Source organism: Poromitra crassiceps (genome assembly GCF_964638095.1).
Source record: "Poromitra crassiceps genome assembly, chromosome: 18".
NCBI lineage: Eukaryota > Metazoa > Chordata > Actinopteri > Beryciformes > Melamphaidae > Poromitra > Poromitra crassiceps.
The window spans coordinates 15,980,539-16,005,455 of NC_139636.1; the positions used below are offsets into that span (position 1 = coordinate 15,980,539).

The 24,917-nt window shown below is 44.7% G+C and overlaps 1 protein-coding gene across 1 annotated transcript in view; it reads right to left on the minus strand.

Moving 5' to 3' along the window:
* Window positions 1-17,235: 17,235 nt before the first annotated feature.
* banp (BTG3 associated nuclear protein) overlaps window positions 17,236-24,917 on the minus strand; it is a 49,133-nt gene continuing 41,451 nt past the window's right edge. Inside the window, exon 13 of the mRNA XM_083654846.1 lies at window positions 17,236-18,267. Within this exon, the coding sequence (XP_083510972.1) occupies window positions 18,151-18,267 (117 nt within the window). The 3' untranslated portion in view covers window positions 17,236-18,150. The remainder of the gene's footprint in view (window positions 18,268-24,917) is intronic.

Consider the following 24,917-nt stretch of genomic DNA (forward strand, 5'->3'; position numbering starts at 1 on the left):
ATAGAGAAAAATAGCAGCCAACGATGTATCGGGTGCCTGCCGGTTACGACAAGCATCAAAACAGACAGAACTCAGAACTCGGAAATCAATAAGAAGACTTTGGCTGTGAGAGTGCCAGTGTTCTGTGTGTTTTGGATGCATGGACACCTTGGATCTCGGAGTTCTGGATTGAACGGACAATGTTGGAAAGTTGGGACTGTTTTCCTTCATCGGCTTGGACTGGAGAAGCCGCGGTGGAAACTCGCTTGTTGACAACAGCACATCACAGCCATTAGAAGCGGGAGGCTTGTAAGTGTTTGTTTTGATTCCTTCTGTGTATTTGTTTGCGAGTTTGAACCTTTGAACACAGTATGGAAGTGCTGCCACACCAGTGGGGACTGTTGGTGGGCTGTTTTGACTGCGTGTAACACTGTGGCTGCCTGCTCTGTTGAGATGAACAATCGCACTGCCGAGGGCCACAGGAGATGTTGAACTATTGTGAATGTGGTTTACAGTATCTGTGTGGAGTGTGGTGGTGTTTATTTGTTGCTGAGTGTTTTGATGAATCGTGCATGTTGGAAAATGACAAAATGAGTGAACTGAGTTGTATGCCTCCATAATTCTCTCTCTACTTTCATTTGTTTTGGAGGACAAGGTAGTCTTTAGGCTATGCTATCTACTGCATCCATAGCTTGCAACTCTTCATAACATAAAGATCACGTCCAGTTGAAAATTAGCCATTTTGCTAACACTGGCATGTTTACAGTGATGTTGATTATGTGCACTGTCCCTCAGATAAATACATAGAAAATAAATACATCGTCATTTTCTGTTTATACCTTTCTCTCGTATCGTCTCAACTAGTACGAGCTTTCCTCCATCTCATCCATTCTGCTTTTCACTTCAATTTCTTGATGTCATCCGAATCACGTGGTTGCAAACAAGCTACTGATAATGAGTCATTTTACCAAAGGTGAGGGACGTATCGGAGCACTGTGCCCGCTCCGTGCCTGACTGACGTTAAAACCTGCTGTTGATGTTTCATTTAGACGAGACAGTTGACCATTTTTCTGCGATCAAACTTGTAGCTGCGCTGGAAATATCATGAATTGAACAGCATTTGGCTAGTTATCCATCCATGGGAATAAGAAAAACACCAAACAACTAAATTGGCCCAGAAATGCAAGGTCAAAAGACCAACAGCTGCTTTTTTAACACTGATTAAGTGTTTTAGGGTGGACTGTAACGTTACTGTATCATGTATAAATCAATTATATGCTGGAGGGAAAGGTGAACTTAGGTGGCCTGCATTTCACGTAGCCTGAACTGTGAGCTTAGCTCGGGTAAATCTTTTAAATATTTTTGCTTAAAAAAAACACACACACACACATTCCACTCTCAGGCAGAGCATTTTCTTATCAGACCGCTCCAATGACCACTCAACTCCTTCTGAGGCCTCTCTCTCTCTCTCTCTCACACACACACACATGCTCACACACACACGCTCACACACACACACGCTCACACACACACACACACACACACACACACACACACACACACACACACACACACACACACACACACACACACACACACACAGTACTTCTGAGGCCTCTCTCATTCCTTCTGAGGCCTCTCTCATTCCCAAAGCAGCAGAACACACAGATGATGTAAAAAGAGAGACAAATGCATGCAATTTAGACATGCAATATAGACACCCCCCATATCTCTCTCTCTCACTCACTCAGACACACACACACACACACACACACACACACACACACACACACACACACACACACACACACACACACACACACACACACACACACAGTACAGTAGTGCGCATAACGGAGTAGGCCTACACACATTCTCAGGGATCCAATGACATGTTTCTGTCAATATATCTTCAGGTAGCACCCGGCCGGCGCATCGTAAACTTAGGAATGTCTCAGAGCCGACGAGATGAAGAGAGGAGAAGGCCAGCTCAGTGCTCCAGTCTCCTCATTCCCATCATCTCCTCCTCGGCAGCAATGATCCAAACACGAAGGCAGAATCGGCTCGCGGCGACCCCATTATTTACAAGCGTGTTCGACAATCGCTCCCTGGACAAATTATTTACCACGCCAGGATTTTATCTGAATGTATCCATCATTTTCAACTTTAATGGCAGGCTTTTAATCATGGATGTTTTTGTGCGTGCATGCCGAGCTCTATTGGCAAGAAGAGGAGAAGCAGAGAGGAGTGAGTGACGAGGGATCGGCCGTGGGTTGATCATAGATATTAAGATACCAGTGAAACATTTGGACACACCTGATTGATCTGTTTTTCATTCTCTTAAAAGCTATTTTGATCCAAAACGCATATGCTTAAATGACTGTCGTTTTTCAGACAAATATGAATAAATATAAACTTTAAAGAATCCAAAGTATAAGATAGGTTGGATCTGGATTTTTATTTTATTTTTGGTCACTGCATAATTCAATTTGTGATATTCCATAGTTTTGATGTCTTCACTATTATTCTAAAATGTAAAAAAAATAAAAAATAAAGCAAAATGCGGTGTCAAAACTTTTGACTGGTCGTCAATATCATAGTTCTCCATGTAGGAATGAAGACTGCCTAATGTCTTTGAATGTGATACACTGACTCTGGAGCTCTGGTTCCTGAGGCACTGAGGTCATCAGGTTCGAAATCTATGGTGCTGCATCTCTCCAAAGGTTGAGAGTTGAGGACTTTGCTTTGTTCATCCTGGCTGTGGGCTGTTCAAGCATCACTGTATCACTGGTGAATGCTGAGTGAGTGAGGAGGGAACCAGCTTGGGCTATCATTTTCTTGGTTGCGGTTAAGCCGGCGAGCCAGATTTCCCTCTGTTCAAACGGGTTTAATTTAGGGTCATCATTAAGTAACAGAACAATTGGGTCAAGAGGAATTCGATGTGCACTTATGTCAGATATTACTGATGTTACTGAGGTCGTTTTATCCCAGACTTCATGCACTTTTTTCACATTCCCAGACCATGTGTAAGAAAGTTCCAATGTGTTCAGGCTGGCAGAAAGAGCAGTAAGGCTTGGGAATGGTTTTAGTATTTCCTTTGAGGGGTCCAATATTATTACAAAATTATGTCCTATATGTTGAACTGGATCAACTGGTGGTTTGGGTTGTTGGAACATTTGAAAATATTGTCCCAAACTGTATCCCAAATTAATCAATTATGTTTTCGGAGGTCAAATCTCCTTCCCGTTTTCCATCGGAAGTCCTCCTACGAATGCATCTGTTAGATTGGCATAAATCCAGAGATCCAGAGTTAATGACTGGGTGTGCCTCGAGACCTTTTCCCCATGGAGCTCCATAACCTTTAAGGGTAGAGCGTAAGCACAAATAAAAGAAAGGGGAAGTCTTTGGGCCGTCAAAACAGGCTCTTAGGTCCTAAATGTTTTTTTTAAATGGCTTCTTGGTTTTGGTTGGTCACAATAATCCCGCCCCCAGCCCCTGACATACCCTTGACGTAAGCGGTCCTTTCTTCTAGTCCAGCAAAGAGTTGGTGTCACTCTGGAACCACGTTTCCTGGCTGAGAGCCAGTTCTTTGGCTGTCGAAAAAACGCAAAGAACCGTTTGAGATTAGGCCCTGGATCCGAACCGGCCCTGGAACTGCCTTGGTTGAAAAGGGGTATTGGACTCCTGGTGCTGTGGCGGCATTTGAAAGCCAGTCTGCAGGTTCAGGACAACCCGCAGATTATGAGAACACGAGAGTGGTGGTGAAAGTTTATGGGAGGGATATTTTAGAGCTGGAGGGAGGAAGTCGAGAGTGCTTCAGTAATTATTTCCGAAAGACATAAACAACAAAATATGCCCGACTCGCTCTGAAGTCTGGTTAGAAAATAACACATCGATGAAAACAGGAAACCATGAACGTGACCTTTCATGCGTCTTTGTGTGTGTGTAACAAAACCCCTCTACCCACTGTGCTGCTTGATCATGTGATCAAGCAGAGCTGAACCAGATGGCGGTGAGTTCATAATCCAAGAAACTGACTGCTTTTTCATACACACACAAATAACCCAAACACCTATGCCGTCACTGGACAACTTGAAGATTAACATTGGCACGCTCATCCTGTATTTGAAATTTCATATTCTGGCCCTATGAATCTCTCCGTAGTCCGGACAATGATGCAAATATAAAGTGCACTAGCGCCAGGCATCATTCACTGTCCAGTTGGACCTTGTGAAACTCTCTCACCAATGGTGTGGCCTTTCGGCCCTGTGGCAAAGCAGCCAACTCCTGTGTTGCGAGTTCACTCGGTTCAGCCTTTTCAAGTTTTGTTAATCCTTCAAGTTTACATCTGATTTCTCCCTGGACCTTCTCTGAGCTCCATCGCCAGCTACACTCACTTCATCATATTACTCAACAGTGACAACACAGCCCAAGTGTATTTCCTGATCTTGTCTCTCACTCTCTAATTGCTCTGAACGATGAGCGAGCCAAGACGCAGCTGGGTGCCACACCAGTCACCTCCCTCTCCTGGGCTGATGTGAGTGGCGCGGGCAGGGCTCATCCTCCAAATGAAAAGGGTTTTGTCCAGCACTGATTGCAGAGATAATTGTCAGAGCTCAGAGGCCATGGACGACCCATCCCTTCCTCCTCTGTCCTCACTCGTACCAGAGCCAACGAGGGCGCAAACCAGAACTGTCGTCCATCTAGGAGCGCCCAACCCTGAATGGACCAGAACGCGAGTAGAGGCGACCCGGCCAAAAGACAACCCAGGCTGAAAGGCTCGCTCCAGATCATCCTCCCCTGTGTTCTAGAGCTTAAAGCGCTACGTGCGATTTGTTTCGCTCTGCGAGATTTAATGAGGATCTGCTTCTAGTTTTCTCTTCTCTGGGTTTTGCTGCATTCTCTCTGGAGGTCATTAAGGAAGATGAAGGGAACAACAGCACGTGATGAGAAGGGGACAGTATGTGCGGTGCTGCCCACTGACACACAAACACACTCTTGTGCTGCTTGGGGAAATAATATGCAACATTTTCATTCATACAAACAAATTAGTATTTTGCCACACTATCACTGATTTATATATTCGTGATTCAATTCCTACCCAGTTCATGACCGCTTAGGCTGGGTGGGCACGCTACGGCCTCGCCCGCCCTGCAGCTCGCCGAGCTGGCCATGCAGCTTGCATACGCAGCTCAGCTGATGACATCATCAGTGACTTATGACATAACTGTAATGTCACAATGCTGATGAGGTCACTGATGACATCATCAGTGAGGTCACAATGCACAATTGCGGAAGTGACATCACTTATGACATCATCAGTGATTTATGATGACATCATCAGTGGGACAAAAATGGAAACGGAGGACAAACAGACATAGAACAGAGCCCACATTGCCAAATTTGTATACTGTATATTGTTTACATGTTTTTTTAGCGGGGGGTTCCTAACTGGAGGAAACCCCTGGGGAGCACGGGGAGAAGATGCAAACTCCACACAGAAAGGCCCTTTATGCTTGTTTCGAATACGTAGGAGAACCTGGTTGTTAGCATGATGATGAGCACCGATAGCCACCGTTGCTGAACAGACACAAATGCAATCAACAGAAAAACAGAGGAAAAATACATCACAGTATTGGCAACACTGTTTGATTGCAGTGATCTCTGGAATGTTTAGTGCAAAACACAACAGCAATGACTGCTTATCATCATCATCATAAAAAACAGCATTTGGCAGAATCTATATTTTCTCAAGGGGGCTTTCACGCCAATGTTCTGTACAGTATGAGCAAAATGCATCCTGTAGGATTAAGTGCATCCTATGGATTTGCATTATTGGTTCAAATCCAACTGTATATCATGTCTCTCTCTCTTTCCCATCTGTCCTTTCTCTCCACTCTATACGGTCAAACAAAACGTTTGAGGGGAAAAGAGAGGAAGAAATGTAAGCTATTCCAAAGGTACATCCAAACATGCAGAAATTGACTGCATCTGAGCTGTAAAAATGTCCTGTCATGAAAAAAAAATACACGTGTTTATCACAAACTGCAAGTATAATGAAATCTTTTAAGTGCATTTTTACTTATTCATCAATTTAATAAAGAGAACTTTAAGAGCCGATTGGCTATTACAAAGGCTTAAGAGCCGAGTCATGTCATCTGTCAAGTGTTAAACAAACAGCTGCCATTGCTAAAGTATACCTCCCAGGTTTTAAATGCTTCTTTGGCCTTCAGAGTACTCTTTCACCCAGGTGAAACTGAAGACCATGCTTTGTGCCTGAACTGTCCTCCTTTCCTCTCAATCTGCGTGTGCTCTTATCAGTTATCACCCCATTAAACTCTGTCTCAATCCCCCCCCCCCCTCTTTTCTTTTTCCATCCTGCAACCTCCTCCAACCATTCCTCCAGCACCGCTGTCAGACGCAGGTCTTGAACGCCTCCTGCAAACACTTTGCTCGAGGCATGCCTCCTCCTGACTCGATCCAAACCCCACTCATCTCTCCACATCGTTCTCTTTACGAGCAAAACTCGCTATCTCTGTGCGTCGCTGTCATTCATCCAGTCTGCCGAGCCAGGAAGTCGACTGAAGACTCATTACAAGGCTGACTTAGCGTTTACTCTCCAGGCATAGATTCTGGCTGCGGGCTCGCTCGTGAGCCGACTGGGGGTTAAGTGAGTTACTAAATGGTTTGGCCTGTGATCATGTGCTCATTGTAAAGAGCACAACCTCCCGAGTCAGTCTAGGAGTCTCTCTAGTGCGCCGCCAAAACATCCCATAGAAGGCAAGTTGCTCTCAGTCATTTTAAGCTCATAAACACTCACACGTACTAAAAAAAACACAACCCCTTTCTGCGCTCGTTGCCAGTCTCTTCATATCTGAGCCATATAAAAAAAAATACTTTGTAGGCACTCCTTCCTCCTTCTGAGAATTTGAGAGTCTTGAAAGGTTCATGTCTGAATATAACCAGAGATGGTGTGATGCAGTGTCAGACACTGCTCTTTAACGGCTCCAGAGAGCTCGGAGTCCCTGTTTTGCTGGGCTGACCTCCTGGTACGGTCCGAAACTTAGAGGAAAACATGCTCCGAGATGTTGGCTCCGGGCAAGGCCTTGTACTGCATGCCACATCTGGCATAATCATATTTGTAACCATAGCAAAGATAGCAGGCCGTAAATCAAACACAGCCCCTCTCAGGACACTTATGCAGAGCACTTTTGCTCAATGAAAAAAGCAAATTGGAGTTTCCTTTCATCACGTGAGAGCGTTTCTGGCGTTAACAAACAAGCGCTCCTTCTCCCATGGAATCAGAGCCGGGCTGGTTCCAAGCCGGATGACCTCTCCGAGTCCCCGCGCCGCTCAGGAAACAAAGCACCATTCTATATTAGGCATCTTAAGACTCACAAAGTGTGAACAGAAACACACAGCTAGATGTGGCCATTCTCTGACCTATAGGCTCATTTCACAACAACCCTTTTGAGGTGGTGAAGCAGGAAATAACGCAGGTGTAATCATTAGCATTAATGAGGGCACTTAGCCCGCTAGCCGGGTGCTTCTCGCTCATACTGAGCATTACCGCCCAGAGAACCACATACAGTAACATTTCCCCATAGCTCTCGCGGCTACGTCTTAAAAGATTACCTGAGCCAGAAACCTGAAGTAACGATGCCTAACATCCTCTTCTAAATGGCGACAGATGTTGCCGCTTCCAACTTGTTGCAAAAAATCCACTTTTGTCTTTGATATCAAAAAGTCCTTAATGAAATACCAATACCGGAAGTGTGGGGGGGGCAGTAGAGTAAACACAGTGCGTCGATGTCCCTACTGCCCCCCCCACACTTCCGGGTATTGGCATTGCATTAAGGAATTTTTAATATCAAAGACATAAAACTGGATTTTATGCAACAAGTCGAAAGTGGCAACATCTGTCGGCATTTAGAAAAGGAAGTTAGGCATCGTATAGGGTCTTCACTTCAGGTTTCTGGCTCAGGTAAGTAATCTTTTAAGACGTAGCCGCCAGAGCAGACAGCTGGTCTATGGTGCTAATGCTCAGTATGAGCGAGAAGCGCCCGGCTAGCGGGGTAACATAGCGGGGTAACATAGCAGGAAACAACGCAGCAGGTCAGGTGTAATATTTAGCATTAATGAGGGCACCTGGCACTGGAACACCTAAAGACAGAATGGAAGCATAATTAAATGGTATTAGCGTACAGCTGCTTTACTTCCTGCTTTTACCACCTCAAAAGGGTTGCTGTGAAATGGGTCCAATATGGTGCATAGATGTCAATCTGGATCGGATCTGTCCGAGAGTCGTCATCTGCCAGCTGCCAAAGAGCATCCCCCATGAGGAGCAGAGAGAAACAGCAGAGGCGAAAAGATGCACAGGAACCTAGCAGGGTTGCCAGGTACAGACAGTGTTTACAGCCATGTCCATGTACAGACTGTGAAATATACAAAGCCTACAACTATATTGATCATCATCAACCAGCAGAAATCCTGTATGGGCGCATCAACGGCATCGTCAGGCCGGGTCGATCGAAAACACCAGTACGTCTCTGTGTGTCATTCAAGCAACAGATCTACTTCACACTACTTGACGCCTGCATTTTGTGTGAGCGAAAGAGAGAGAGAGAACTTGAAAGAGCAACAAGAGCACAACAGAAGGAGGGATGAGGCCGTGAAGATAGATGTTATCAGAAGGAGAGAGCACAGAATCCCAGAGTAGATTACAATGCTGATTGATGTACATCTGTTGTTGCATTGAATATTGGCCTGTAGCTGGCCTGGCATCATATAGTGTTGCTGTGTTGTGTAACTGTCAGCCCATCGGGAATAATGAGCATGGATGACTATTTAGCCCCTATGGGATAGAATAGTGCATTAATGATTTGCTTTTGTATAATCTGATATTTGTTGGTGTGTTCAAATAATACGTATAAAATAAATAGATAAATATCGTGTTTACCGTGTACATGTGTTTATGTTATATGTATGTTAAGAGAGCATGGATCAGAATGTACAGACGGGCTGAGAGTCAATGTTGAGCTTATTGAGTTGCCCGCAGCTTACAGTAAACAGTTGGGTCTCAATAAAACTGGTAATTAATTTGCTCATAACATCGTGAGATGCTAATAAAACGTATTACAGCTACTTGCTCAAAAAGACCACAGAGTTCATTCAATACAGGCCTCTGGTTCAGACACTTTGTCTAGGAATACCATAAGATTGTTTACCAGTTGTTGACTACAACAATGTGGCTCATAAAATAGGCAAGACGTAATTTTGTTCGCCCTAACAGATAGCATTCCGTTCAAATGATGTTCACATGTAACTTGTAATGTAAGCAATTATAGTTATTATAATTATATACGGTGGTTCCCAGAATTGTGTCCAGGAGCCCCCGGGGACCTGGATGGGTGTTGCACGGGGCAGCAAACCAAAATTTTAATCTTCACGATTATTGAATCCACAAGTTAAAGGGGGATAGTTCAGATTTGAGTTCAGAAGCAGTTCAAAAGGTCAGAAGCAAAACAATGTAGTCGGCTAGGCTAGCACTGTGGAGGGGTCAGCAGAAAAACTGATTTTAGCCACCTAAGAAGGCTCACCCAAACAAATGAATATCAATATAGCCTAAGTTAAGTGTAGGCTATATTTAGAACATTTCCAGAGCTTTACCACTGTATTACGCTGCAGACCAGCCCTTTCTTTTCGCATCTTCTCAACCATAGAAACAGCTGATATGCAGTTTAATCATAGACCGTATAAAATATATGGATGTAGCCACTGTGATGTCACCCATTAGTTTGTGGACTCACATTTTGAAGCCTCAAAGTTTGCACTTTCACCATCGCCATCTTGGTTATTTGGAGCCAGAAGTGATGTGGATCATAATTTACGGATCATAATTTACAAAATGAACATCTCGCTGTATTGAAGAAGACTTGAAACTCCATAATCAAGTGAGCAGTACGGTCATTTCCCTATTGACTTCCATGTAGCCTGACTTCTTTTTGCAGCCAGTGGAGTCGCCCCCTGCAGGCCATTCGAAAGAATGCAGGTTTAAGTTCCTTTCGCATTGGCTTCACAAATGGAGCTATGAGCTAACCCCTTGGGCATAATACAGTGCAGTAGCTACAGTCTGTAGTGCTGAAAATGTTCTAAATATAGCATACACTTTTATTGATTTTTAGCTCGGCCCCGTCACTTTCACACCCGCAACTTTTAGCCCCGTGTTTAGACGAAAAATAAGGGTTAACCCCCAAAAAGTCAGGCCAGCTAGCCCCGGGCTAAAGTCACGGCTGGGACACACCAGAAGCATCTCCGAAGCAGTGCGTCACAGAAGCGTCGAGGAGCCTTGCCATTCACACCAGTGGCGCTCTGTTTTGCTCCACACTGGTCACAACTTGTACCGACTTCATGCCTGGCTGCACACGGCCGCTCGTGTCACGCGTCAAAACTAGACCCGATGCCGAAACTCTTGCTGCACGCTCTGCGAGGCGGCGCGCTGCGGATGGTGTGATCGGTCTCCCTTATTAACAAGGGCGCTGAAATGAAACTGCCTCTGCCAGGTGCTGCTTCAGCATCGGATATGCTTCTGGTGTGTTTGGGGAGTCAGGGTTAGCCCACTTTGGAATGTTCCATGATTGTGCAAGTCAAGTGTGAAAGCTTTCTTAACCTGGGGCTAAAGCCCAATGTCCACCAGCTGCGGTATGGCTCTGTGTGGCTCCGGTACGGCTGCCGGTACAGACTCTCGCCCATGTCATACTGTAGATGGGCAACGCATGTGGTACGGCAGAAATATGCACCTGTTCTATGTTTGCTGGATCCGCATGCGTCGCACAAGATTAAATGGTTGTGGGTATGTTCAGGCAGCCGCACGGATCCGTATCGCAGCTAATGGACATAATAGGCCTTAACAGCAGAAATGGGGACTTGAGACTTGGACTTGAGTCAACTAAAGTCCCTGTTTTTATGACTTGCAACTTGACAAAAAAAAATACTTGAGACTTGAGACGTTACCGTTACACCCTCTCACTCTAACGTTAGACTATTTTGGGGTTCCTTTGCCTTTCCGACATGCTGCCACTCCGAACGTTAACTTCCATCATTCGGACTGGCGGTCGTTCACCTTAGAAGCCGCAATGCCGACCTTAGGTTTAGGCGTGGGGGTGGGAGAGGTTAGGTTTTGGGTTAGGGTCTGGGGGAGGTTAGGTTTAGGCATAGGGGGAGGTTAGGTTTGGCGTGGGGGTTGGGAGAGGTTAGTGAAAAACGGGGAATATAGACCCCCTTTCGGAGTGCCGATATTTCGGAGTGGCAGAACGTCGGAGTGGCAGCACGTCGGAGTGGCAGCATGTAACCGACTATTTTGTATTTCTGGTCAGACGTTGACGTTAATACACAGTATTATCATCAGCATCACTATCACTAATTAGACACAGGTACTAATACCTTGTCTTTTTTCTTAATATAAAGGTAGGTAAGACTGTAATCTCTTTGGTGGAAAAGAAGTGACTTGACTTGGGAATTGACTTGACTTGCCAGCCTGTGACCTGACTTGCTCAAAACAAAATGACTTGGGACTTGCATGAGACTTGGACCAAACAACGTGGGACTTGAGACTTGGACCAAAGTGACTTGGTCCCATGTCTGCTAAACAGCCCCCTTAGCCCAAGCTAAGAGAATCACTTAGCCCCTGCTAGTGTGAAAAGCCTATCGATAAGTCGCCTACCTCAGTCATACAACAACCGGAACTACCCCTTTAACACTAGGAGATATGTTTTTTTCTTATGAGTCAATGGTGCAACGCACCTCTACTCATCCTTAACATTAAAAAGTATGGGAATATGTGCGCTAAAGCAGAATTGATGAGAAACGATACAGGCAAAGACTGTCAAAGCTGTGACAGCAGCCGCGTCGATACGGGCTGCAGAGAAACTGATTTGAATGCATCGCATGAGCCTGTCAGAAGTACTTACAGCCTTACGTCATCACGCCAGAAGTTCACCTTCAGGACATCAGCGTGATCGGCGTTTCAAAACAACTGACTGACTGAACACGGTGCCGTTTCCACTTACCTTCGACGCGTTAAGAAAACGTGCAAGCGAAGATCCGCGCTGTCATCATCTCACCGTGCTTTCCCCCCCCGTTCTTTTTCTTGCAAAAGCGGTGACCAGGAAGCTTTTTGCAGGCGCTGCTGCCTGAATGAGGAGATGTATCCCTCCTCCTCTCTCCCATCTGCATGGTCCCTCCGGGCAGGCAGGGGGGGACCTCCCATCAACGCATGTGTGTCGCCTTTATGCACCGAGTAAGCAGTTTTTGTGTGACCTTTGTATTTGAACTTTTGTTCAATAAAGAGAGAAAAAAACTTGTCAATTTAGTTATTTCCAAATTATTCCTTGCATCTTCTGATTGATCTGGTCTTTGAAACAGCTGTTTCTCAAAAAAGTGCTGGTCAGAGTAGATGAATCACAAACTCGTCCACACTTTGCCTCATCATAGCAATGAATGCAGAGATCATAATATAAGAATAAGACAAATTGAAGATAATAGAATAAGAAATGACTACAGTTGAAAAGATTGATGATAATAATACAGCAGTTCAAGTTGTTGATGTTACAGTTTGAAGCAAGTGTGCATCAGTGGCTATTCACAGTATGATGGGAAATAATGTGCACATAAAAATGTGTCCAGGCATAATTACCATACATGGCGGTACATATATACATATATGTACAAACATATATATGTTTTAGCCTAAATAGTTAATTTGAAGTGGATTTACCAGTAAGCAGAGATTAAGGTAGAAATAACATTTTAACATTTCGACCCTAATAGTGCTCTGTGCATGAATACTGACAACTGAAAGAAGAGCAAATCACCACGTTTCAAGTTCCTGAACCTTGTTAACACATGCTGTGTAAATGGACAAACAATACATTTGTAAATCCTTCAAAACAAATCAGCAGAACATTAAGACTGATCAGATTTGATAGAATTCTTCTTCCTCCATGCATTCAAAAATATGTGACTGTTTCCATTCTGGAAGGAGTTTATTGCTGGACCCTCCTTGATCATCCTCCCTGCTTGTCCATCATCAACAGATGTTCATTTGTCATGCTTCATTATATCTACAGTAAACCCCAAAACTGTTTTTATGACTGTTCTGTGCATGGGGACATCAAGAGTAAGATTGTGAAACAAAAGCTAAGCAAAACCAAAAAACAACTCATGATGGGGGATGATCTGATGCTGATAGGCCTCGGGAACGTCATTCTAACGGCTTGTCATATTTATTGGGCTGCCTTAGGGCAGTTAAATGAATGTCTAAGCTAGGATCTTTGGCGCTTTAACGTCCCAAAAACCAAGATCCAGCAGCCTTCACCATTTAATGATGCGTGTAACAACCAGCCATGCTGCTCAGCTTCCCTGACTGGTTCAAGACTCGCCGCTGTCCTTAGACAATGTAAGACTACAGCAACACATACCCCTAAGATCCCATGACACAATGATTATGATACAAAACCTGTTTTTATAGGCAGCAGGAAACACAATCAAAGGCTAGAGATGTCTCTAAAGGCAAAAAATAAAAAACAAAAAAACATGGTATGTCTCACTTGTGAGTGTGACCTCTGGAATATTCAGCATGTGAGAGATATAAAACAAATTGGGGCATCTGATCTGGGTAGTGTAGAGGTTAAAGCACTCGCCTATCACCGCAGGGTCGCGGGTTCGGCTCCTGGTAGCGGTACTTCCGGCTTGGTCAGACGCTCCTACAGACACAATTGGCCGTGCCTGCAGCTGGGAAGCCGGTGGGGTATGAGTCGCTGCCAGGTCGCTGCACTAGTGCCTCCTCTGGTCGGCTGAGGCGCCTGCTCGGGGGGGAGGGGAACTGTGGGGTCGCCACGTCCACCGGTGAAACTCCTCGCTGTCAGGTGTAAAGAAGCGTCTGGCGACTGTGCATGTAACAGAGGAAGCATGGTGCTACTGGAGTCCACCGCTCTCCCCAGATCGGCAGAGGGGGTGGAGCAACGACCAGGACAGCAGGAGGAATTGGCCAAGTACAATTGTGGAGAAAATGGGAGAAAAAAAACAGCATAAAAAAGAGATACAAAATGAAATGTGTATACACCGTCAACTGTAAGCCCTCTGCTCTGGGGTCATCTGTCTGCTGGCCGGAGATGCTCTGCGGAGTTTTGTTTCCCCAAGATGAACAATGGCTGATTTATGATTGATGATCCTGGAGAAACATTGCGTTTGGACATTTTTGATCCCAAAAACGTTCGCTCATCTTTACACAGCCCGTGATACAGTAACTCTTCGAGGGTTGTAAAAATGTGAGCAGGGGGAAGCTCAGCAACAACAAACCGTCCTTAGCATGTGATTGTGAACCCCGGCCAATGAGCAGAGCAGAGCAGAGTGGTGCAGAGCAGAGGTTGGTACTCGGTGGGTGCCAGCAGACTTGCCGTCACACAGCGCCGTCGAAAGGAGGGAAAGATTCACTCTCTGGTCTCCGTCCATCACTCTGCTCCTTCTCCCCACAGATGCATTATCCTTCCAAACAATCTCATCGCTCCATCGATCACTTGTTTCTGTTTTCAGCGGGCTATCTGAGAGAGGGCCCGTCGCTATGGCAACCACTCCAGCCTCTGGATGGCACCCAGGGTTGTAAAAGTGAAACGGCCCGGTGATGTTAAGTGAACAGGAGAAGATGTGTAAGGCCGAGATTTAGTGGGGTCGGCGGGAAGGGAGGACAAGAGGACAAGTCAACATTTGCCTTCAGCTACAATGTGAAGAGTGTGGGCCAGCCAGGGATGGAAACTCACCACATCTCAGGTCAATAAAGCAACTTAGGTGCAAGGCCAAAGGCAACTGATAAGAAAAGCAGAAGGGCCAGCACGCTGAAGAAGTTACTCACTGAAACATGTCCGCTGTACGTTGGTCTGACCCAGATTTATTAAAACCAAAGGGATGCAGAGACTAGTGAAGTCTAGACATAATTTCAGTCAGGAAGACTACTTAGCCCATGCCCTGTTTCATTCATATGTCTCTCTATTCAATCAGTTATCCATGCCCGGTTTCATTCATACTTCTTCCTATCCAATCACAGTCATCCACGCTCTCCCACGCCATCAATAGCCAATCAGCTCAAGACATCTCTTTCCTTCGCTTTGCAGCTGAACCAATCACCTAAGCAGTTAAGAGTATTTGAAGTTCACGTTTTTACTATGTTGTTCCGCTACTCACCTATCTGTTATTGGTCTGCAGTTGCTGTCATTCCCATGTACCAGCCGTTTTGCCCCACCTCCTCCCCTGCCACCACCGTCATGGCTCCAGAGGGATTGCCTGTGGGGGGGGGATTTCTAGCCTACACATTCACAACGCCCTCATCACAGGAGGAGCATCATCATGGAGCCATAGGTTAACGTTAATCTTGCTTTATTGCATCAATAGTTTAATTTGAACCTTCATACAAGTCTCCTGATTGAAACAGCACAGACACACTACCGGATGGTCAGTCGTCAGATCGCCTTTCTGTTCAGATAACACAACTTGCCGTCTTGTAATCGGGAGTCTTGAAGTGGTGATTTTCACACTATATGACTGAGCAGACAGGGGCTCACACTTACACCAGGAGAATCCCTGAGTCCACAAACGCACTCTCACACAGGTCTGCTCAGTGCTCACCGCTGCTGACAGCTTGATTTCTAAACACACACGCGCTCGCACAAAATCTATGGGCCATTCTACCGAATTGGTTCAAAGTCAGAGTTACAGTATTAGCCTACATTTACTGCTATAACAAATATTATGGGGTTTCAACAGCAGTCGTCCTTGCGCTCTCATTGGCTGTAGCAGTTGATGGCTCTCCCGACACCACCAGATATTTAGCCTGCTAGATATCCGTTGGGTGATCCAAAGATTGTCGTCGAGGGCTATCGTGTCATGTCACTCGGCATAACTCGCTAGTCCATGGCCACTACATTTTAAACCAGGCAAGTACAACATTTTGAGCGGGGGGAGGGCAGGTAAATGGAATATAATTTAATATGGCTTCCAAGTGAACCAACACAGCAGTCTGGTGTCTAACGTCCTTCCATCTCTAGTGTGAGTGAGGTGAGGGGATGGGGAAGAGGAGACAGAGGAAAGGGTCAGGAGAGTGCGGCAAATGAGGAGAAAACGCAATATACGGTCAGAGAGAGCAACAGACTGAAAAGAAACAAAGGGAAGCAGCCAAGATCATGAATGTTATTTTATCGAGTTAAATTTGTCGACCGATTCTTTCTTCCAAAATACACGATTACATCACACTGTGCGTGGGAAACGTCCCCGAACTAACCCAGGGCTCCAAAGAGCCTCACTTATCTCTTAACTGCCGCCTCCAAATGCATTCATCATTACTGCAGCATCATCCGTCCCACATCACTTGAATAGAGACGCTTCTCTGTACTGCGGGGGGATGGAAACATGCAATGGCCACTGCACTTTGATGGACGATAAGTACAAGGGGGAAAGTACCAGACCCTAGGACTTAAGGTGTGGTAAAACCTAAGGCTTAGGTGCTGCCTTCCCCCACACATTACTTCAAAAAACGTTTTTTTTTACAAATCTTTTCCCCCCTGCAAATTTCCCCCATTTTCTCCCCAATTGTACTTGGCCAATTCCCCCTGCCGATCTGGGGAGGGCCGTAGACACATGCTTCCTCTGATACATGTGCAGTTGCCAGCCGCTTCTTTTCACCCGACAGCTTCACCGGCAGGACGTAGCACATGGGAGGATCATGCTATTCCCACCAGTTCCCTTCCACCCCGAACAGGCGCAGAACTCCATTTTCTTAATGAACAAAATCTTCTCAAGCAGTTACGCGTCATAAATTGTTTTGAAAATAATATTATCAAAAATATATAATAAACAAAAATATTGATTAGTCTTTTGGCAGATGCCCATGAAGTCCAAATAAATCAAATCTATTTTGTTGTCAGATTCTCAGGGTTGCATAGTAATAGCTACAGTTCCCATGGTTATGGAAAAACAGGCAAAACATGTTCATGTCTACAATTTGAAAATCATCAGCCCAACATTAAACAAGACCTCAAAACCAAACTCAGTCCAAGCCATTTCTAAAATATCTCCTCAAGAGTGCAAAGCAACACTTGCCTTGACGCCTTTGAAGCCATTTCGCTGACCACTGTTTATGGCAAGAAAGAGAATTCAGTAACAAACACCAAAAAAGAAAAACACTTATGGCAACCACAAAATATTTTATTCACATGAATGTATCTTTCACAAAGACACCGCAGGGGGAAAAGAACAACTTAAATGTTTTCTGGGTATTCTACAAGTAACTTGTATTACCTACCACACTTCTACCTTCAAAATTAAATTGCCCCCAAGACTTCAGCATGATACAATGAGATAAATCAAACAAAAGTAATGTGGCTAAACCAATATGAAAACAAGCTGGGTGAAGTGCAGGGAGGTGGGGGTTCATCGTCCGTACCCTGCAGACACTGTATGGAGTGAATCAAGCAGAGTGTGTCAGGAAACCAGATTAATCACGACCAAGAGTAGCTGTCCTCAGCTAAATCTACTTTCCACTGCAGTCCCACATGACAAGAAGTGACCAGAAAGGGAGCACAGTACTGGCTGTTTTGAGGTGGGATTCAGGGGTTTTGTGAATCCCGCAGGGGGTTTCAGGGTTAGCCAAGCAGCTTAACTCCAAATAGCTCGAGTCTTTTCCAACGTTGATGTAAACAAGCGTGTGTGCTGCTGATGAAGTGGCGGGGTGATGGTCTGCCTAAGCAGCATCCTCCATTGATGGAGTATAATCCCACTGTGTATTCTGTGGTGGGCCAGGGTCCTTCTGGCCATGAAAACACCAGAAGAACCACAGTTGATTTTGGAGCATCACGGTCTCTTCAAGTTCTCTGTGAACATTTCCACATTGTGACATTTGGCTGGCAATGAGCACAGTTCTTGTGAGAATAAAACCAATAGACAGAAACGCCTCTCCACTCTATTGATGAAAGACCGTCTGTATTTGTTGGACAATGTTTTTCGATTTGATTGTAAAGGAACTGTAATTAATTTGTTGACCTCTGGTGTTCCCTTCTCACGTGCTTAGCCATGCTGTGTAGGGCAGAGTCCGGGTGGCGGAGCTGTGAATACAGACGGGGGCTCTCAGGTAGCGACAGCGGTGACGATCTGCACCAGCTCCCCGTTCTCTCCCTGCATGGCACCCTGGATGGCCTCTTTCACCTCCATGTCCGCCTGCAGGCCCGCGCCCATTTGAGCAGCCTGGGAGCCATAAGACAGAGGAGACAGACACAGGGAGATGAGTGGGAAAAGAGTTCAGTAAAACAAGACAATGGTAAACATGCCGTTCCCCACAAATAAGGGTTATAACGGAGGGGTTCTCAATTTCGGGGGGGCAACGTTGAGGTGGTTTTGCTTTTTTCAAATAACAGTTAATTTGCAAAATGGGAGATGAAAACGCCTTTTTTGAGTACGGTAAGTTCTGACATAGCGAACATTTAACTTGCATGAGTGATCTGCTGCAGCACTGAGTGTGCTTGTGCACAGCTGGCAGCTTGTCCGGTCTGCTGAGATGTGGAATCTGCAACAAATGGGCCGATAATCCTGCAGCAGATCAAATGTTGTTCTGGATGCTAAAGTGTTGCACCCAAAGGCTCTCACTTTGTCCCTACAATGTCTTTAGCAGGGTGTCTCCCACAACGCTCTTGTGCGACTCGTTTCCCAGATATATGGCGAGCGCGAGCGTCGCAGAACGAGCATTTCGCCTGTGATATTGGCCGCGATATTTACTCATCACCGCCAGAAAGAAATAAATATGGCCACCAGCAGATGACATGACATCAGAATTATTACTTCTCCTATGGCAGGTAGCCATTGGAAAGCTCTCATCTCTTCTCAACCTCTGGGCCCACACACAACACTTACTCGCTTAACAGCGGTAAATGGAAACGCACCCGATTCAAATTTTAAGATAGTCTTAAGTGAGTTTTCAAAAGTTCACGTAGAATTTGCGCAAAACCCGAATGGAAATACAGCTATAGTCTCCGGCGCTCTCCGCCCCAATTTCCTCACGGGGCAACAACAGTGAATGGATCAAATATGGAAGGAGCGGTGAAGAAAGGAGGGGGAGAACAGAGAAGACGTAACACGGAACAGAGAGAGAAAAGAAGCAGAGTGACAGGCCGTAGAGAGACATGAGAAGCGAGAAGCTATTAGTGTTTTAGGAGCGCTCAGACTGTCTCGGTGCTGTTTGTTAGACAGAGGGAGGTATTGTGTTGGTAAACCCCCTAAGAAGATGAGAGCTTCATGACTCAAGTCCTGGAGGACGACCATGAAGAGTGACTCACTCCTTCCTCGAATGCACGCCAAAGGTTCCCTCAAACACACCTGCAGGTTTTAATCCCCCCGCGCCCAAGTGTGCTGTCACTAGACAACAGCGGTGACTGGAGCACAGCTGCACCGCAGCAGCAGCAGCACAGCACAGCACACACACACAATGCAACAACACAACGTTGGGCCGACGCACTGCACTGTACGGGTTGGTGGTAAAGGAAGCCAAGTAAAGCTCATATGGATTTCATGTTTTTAAGTGAGCATTTGAAACGCCAGCTGTGTTGAACCACCACCCCATCGTTCTCCATTTGGGAATGCTGCTGGATAATGGATCCCTTGCCTTGGCTGTAGAGGCTTTTCAGAAGACTGTTATGGCATCTTTGGAAGCGCTGTGCCCAGAGCAGAGTATCAGTGCAACCTCGTCCCTGCTTTAGAGCTGATTTTGGGGGGTGAACAATCTTAAGTCCAAACTCTTTGGTAAGTTACAGCCAACCCAGGAAAAGCAGTCCTTTGCTGTACAGAAATATCATTGTCTCTGTTGTGCACCATTTGATCTAAGTTTGTGTAATGGAAACTATTAAATAAAGAGAGAGAAAAATGCAGAGATAAATAAATACAAAAGCCTAAGTAATTTTTCAAGAACTTGTATAAATGCTACCATATGTTTGGAAACAGATGAGAGGGAGTCTCTCGATTCAACACGTTTCAGAAAGGAGGGAAAAATCAGCGCTAAACTTCCGCTGACCTTTGAACTAAAAGTCATAGAAACATTGATGCACGTTACAACTCTGCGTTCCGATCGGCTAGTAGTTCCCTGCGAAGTGGACCGGCGCACAGGGTATTCAGCCCTATTACTTAACATGGCTGAATACCCTGTGCAGTCCACTTCGAAGGGGAACTACTAGCAGATCGGAACGCAGCCATAGAGCAACACCCCCACAGTGATAATAGCACACTGTGCCAGGCTTTCGGCATTCTTGTTAACAGGGGAGACCGATCACACGGGTCGCAGCGTGTCCCGTCTGTCTCACGTTCTGCAGCAAGATACCCACAGCAGTCCAGCAGGGTGCAGCGTAGAGCATAAAACAAGCAGCATCCTCGTCCCGTCTGCTTTTTCACAAGTCATCATGACGCAGTTTATTCAGTCAGCAAAACAGCGTGAAATCAGTGATCAGACGCCAGCAAACAAAGCAAAATATCTATGCAGATATTTTGACACTTGGGAGACTATTTTCCCATTCCTGACCAGCAGTATGTTGGGAAACAACCATGTATTTTGCAAGAGTTGTAGGATGGAATTTCGTCTTGGTCATGGTGGGAAAAACATAAGTGCACCCAAAACGCGCCCAACCGATTTCATATTGTATCAAATTATGATTGGGTGGAGGTCCGGGAAAATCTCCCGTATTTTCTAAGCCCAATGTTGACAGGTATGTCTTGACTTGCACGTCCATATGACCTTACTGACCCTGAGCTCCTGAGCAGCAATGTAGATGAATGATCAGAGCTGGTTATCTTTGTTGATTTCTGTCACTGTGTACAATCAAACATTAGGGGGAAAAATAGTTCTTTATAGATCTAAAAACCCATTCAAACCAAATCAGTCGAGTAAACACAGCTTGATTACTTGCTGCGCCAATCAAGATGGAGCGCAGACCTCGGGATACTGTCCATGGGGTGGCAATCATTGTGAAGGCTCATGAATTCACAAATAAATAGCATATCAGTGTTCTGGGGGTATGACCTGCACCAAAGGAATCCATCTACATAGGATGCCTTAATTACATCCATGCTGTCAGGGGGGGCAAGGAGCCCGTTACCTAGACAACAAACAACAACAAAGGGATAACGAGTGTCATCGACAGGGCAAAGTTTGACTGTAAATAGAAAAATCCCAAAAACCTGATGCGTAGCCGGCTGCTGTGGACATTTGATCTCTGCATGTCTCGCGGGGAAGAAGTGAATATGATCCATCACACTGCAAACTGTGCAAGCGAGGAGATCCCTGTTTTACACGGCCACAAATCATTTGACAGGCCGAGCTGTTTAAGGTCACACACACTGTCTGCCACGGCACGAGTGGAGAAGGCCTTCACTCACATCGGTAATGGAAGGTACCCAGAATGGGATTTCGGGGAAACCGAGCAGTGAGAACAAAATGTGACATTCAACATGTTTGGGGGGAAACAAAAGAGGAGACAACAATGGAAAAGTGCTGTTTTTGTTGTCTTTTATATTCCTGGCAGAGCCCAGCTGACCACTTTAAAGGCCCCTGCTGTGGATGCCTGCGCACCATTCTTCATTCAACACATGGTTTCAGCTCGAGCTCAGCCATCAAGGGATTTAATGCTAATCTACTAATTATGACTTTTCCTCTTTGTAACACTCCATCCATGCATTTTATCACGTTAAATTACTGTTTACAAAAAACACCATAGGGACTGGGGGGTTAGGTGCGTTTGATTTAAGTGAAATCATGACAGACAACAGGGCAAAAAGCAGACAGCCGTGTACCTGCAAGTAGTTAAGTTAAATTAGAGAAATTGCATTCATATTTCAGTTTCAACCTGACACAAATTATCAGTGAAATATGACAGAACAAAACCTCATTATGAAGTTGATTAACCCATTATAGTACAAAAATAGGTAGGTGTCGGCTCCAGCAACCAAACGCTTTGGCTGCTTGTCAGGGAAAAGTGGAGAGATTCTGATCTCTCAAAGAGCTGTTACTACAGCTGGACCAGGACAAAGGAATTGTACTCTCAGGCTCCATCTACACCAAGACAGATCTTTTTAAAACAGTATTCTCCCTGCATTTTGGCCTCTCGTCCACATGAAAACTGAGGAAAATGTTTTAGGTAACTGAAAATGTAGCTTTTGGAAAACACCTTGCTTGTATTCGTGTGGACAGGTGAAACGGAGCTTCCTGAAGACACTAACATCATAACCTCAACTTGGACGTGGCAAATGCTGTTTTATTTATAATGAGCATGTGACTCATTGAGTGTAGAATCTGCACCCTGCCACAGGATTTTGTTTTTTAAATAACGGTTATTATTATTCAATAATATACAAATAATTTACTACTTGGGTTGGTAGAGTATGTATGCTCCAGAACAGACAGAACAAACCACAACAATATTGAAGCGTCCAGCTGCTCTCCCGTTACCGTCGTCAAAAAAGTGCAGAGCAGTATCTAATGACTTTTATGACTCGGGTGATAAGCTGTTTTGCAAATTCTGTCAACATCAAGCCAATGAGGTAAGCTTGCTAATGTAACATTACGTAGCCGCGACAAAGTCCTTTATAGTTGCGCGTTGCGGCTAAACGTTACATAATAACACTGACAAAGCTGTTAACTTAAACAAGCTGTTAAACAAGCAACTTACATCACGTGGGATGACAAGCAAGATGCGGTGAGGAAGAGGGCATGACTCCTTGTCATGTTCCAATAATCCATTAGATGACCGAACGTAATCATTATGGTAAACAAAACTCGCATCCAATAACGTTAAGGCGCTGACAGGGTTCTTTCCCGTACTTACTGGGAAAGACAGTGGGGGTATTATATCTTTCAACAGTAACTACAACTTCTTACAACATGAATAAACAAACGGAAACGATTATAAAACAAATGATTGGTCTTTACTGAACGATCTCAGTCATTACAGCATTGCAGTAGTTAGTAACAGGCTTGCTGTCTAATCTTAACGTTGTTCTTCTTCTGCCGTTTTATTCTTCTTCTACTGAACATGTAGGCATTTTGACGTTGACTAAAGAAATACTGCCGCCTAGTGGCCACTTTTAGATAGGATTCCAAATTAGTGCTTAAATCAAACACATCAATAGCAAATGCTACCTAAAACAAATACAACAGGGGGGAGGGGTTGGTGGGAGTATTAGGCTACTCCACACATGCGCTCTGTTTACAAACTTGTGTACAATAAAGATTTAAAGTGGGGGGAAATGCCTTTGCCTTGTCAAACAGCTGGAATACAGACATCTGAGAGGGAGGCACACCCCACACTTTGAAAATCACTGCTCTAGAGTAAAACCTTTTTGTGTGGATTGCCTAGATCTTATTAAATAGTGGACATGTATTCATTCCCACTTATTAGACACTATTTCTGCGTAAAAAGCAGAATTCAGAAAAATTCAAAGTGAAAAAAACAGAATTTGGGATTTGTTGCTTTTTTTCCCTTTGTACCGTATTTGTACCGAACCGTGACCCCAAAACCGAGGTACGTACCGAACCGTGACTTTTGTGTACCGTGACACCTATCACATATCAGTGGTGGCTGGTGAGCTTGGAACCAGGGGAGGAAGCTAGTGCCGCCCCCGAAAAAAAATTGGGGTTTTTTTTTTCACGTGTGCGCGCGCGCGCGCGCATATGTGTGTGTGTGTATTTGCCATGTTTCCCATGCTGTCAAGCCTCTTAGCTTTCCACCCAGTGAGGAGCATTGCATTAGCACCCAGTGAGAGGACTACAGGACGGAACAGCACCTGGCACCTGAGGCGGTCCCAGGGAAAATATGACGTGTGCTCTGCTGCTGATACTCTCACCCACAAGCAGTTTTTGCCCAAAACGCCCAAATCTCATTTTAAATTAGCATTAGGATTAGACTGTTGTGATGTCATTATTCAGTTTTAACCATCAATAATTGTTCCTTTTCTCATTATTTCATTTCTCAGAGTAAATACTGTATATTTATTTCGAGATTTTTGTCAATTATTTGTGCTGTTATGGTTATAATTAGCCTAGTTACTCACTTCTACACTATCTTAGATTGTGTTACTTATGGATGGCATGGAATTATAGTATAAATAGATTATCCCCCCTTTTTGCTGGGGACCCCACTTTGAAAACCACTGGCTTAGGCTAGAACTGTTGCGAGAAGGTTTCAGGATTTATCTCTATGCATTAGGCTGTGATTACTATTTATATAAATCTATTTATTCACATAGATTCATGATATATTATGGTATACAGCCTACCTGTGACATCAATGTTTTGATTCATCCTATGATGTCTCACACTCAGGTGTGCTTTCACAAGACAGGTGTTGTCCATTCAATCAGCTAACCTGTCTTTATAATGGCTGTCTTGCACTGTTTGTATGATACTTGACAAAGTCTATGGCCGAAACTGTTGTCAAATAGCGTTAAATTACACTTAATTGCATCTGGAACGAGAGTGTGTCTTCCTGTGAACAGTGCTGCACTACTCATTTAGTTATCAACTTTGGAGCGTTATTTACCCCCCCTTCCCGACATCCTAGGTTGACATGCTTCATCCCAATCGATTCCTTATTTCTTCTACTTTCATATGATATAAAGATCACCACTCAAGCTTTAAAATTGAGCCCGCTGTCAGCTATCGATTTACAGGCCAAATTCAGTTAAAAAATGTGTGAATCTAAAGTTTGCGGGTTTTAGTATAAGAAATTACAGGATGAAACTTCAATACGACAAAAATAGCGCTGCTCGGTGAACCATTTCCACGCCGAATTTAATAGAAGGTTCGGATAACTTGAAATCAATTGACTTACTTGAATATCCGTGCTGTCTGTAGGGGAAAC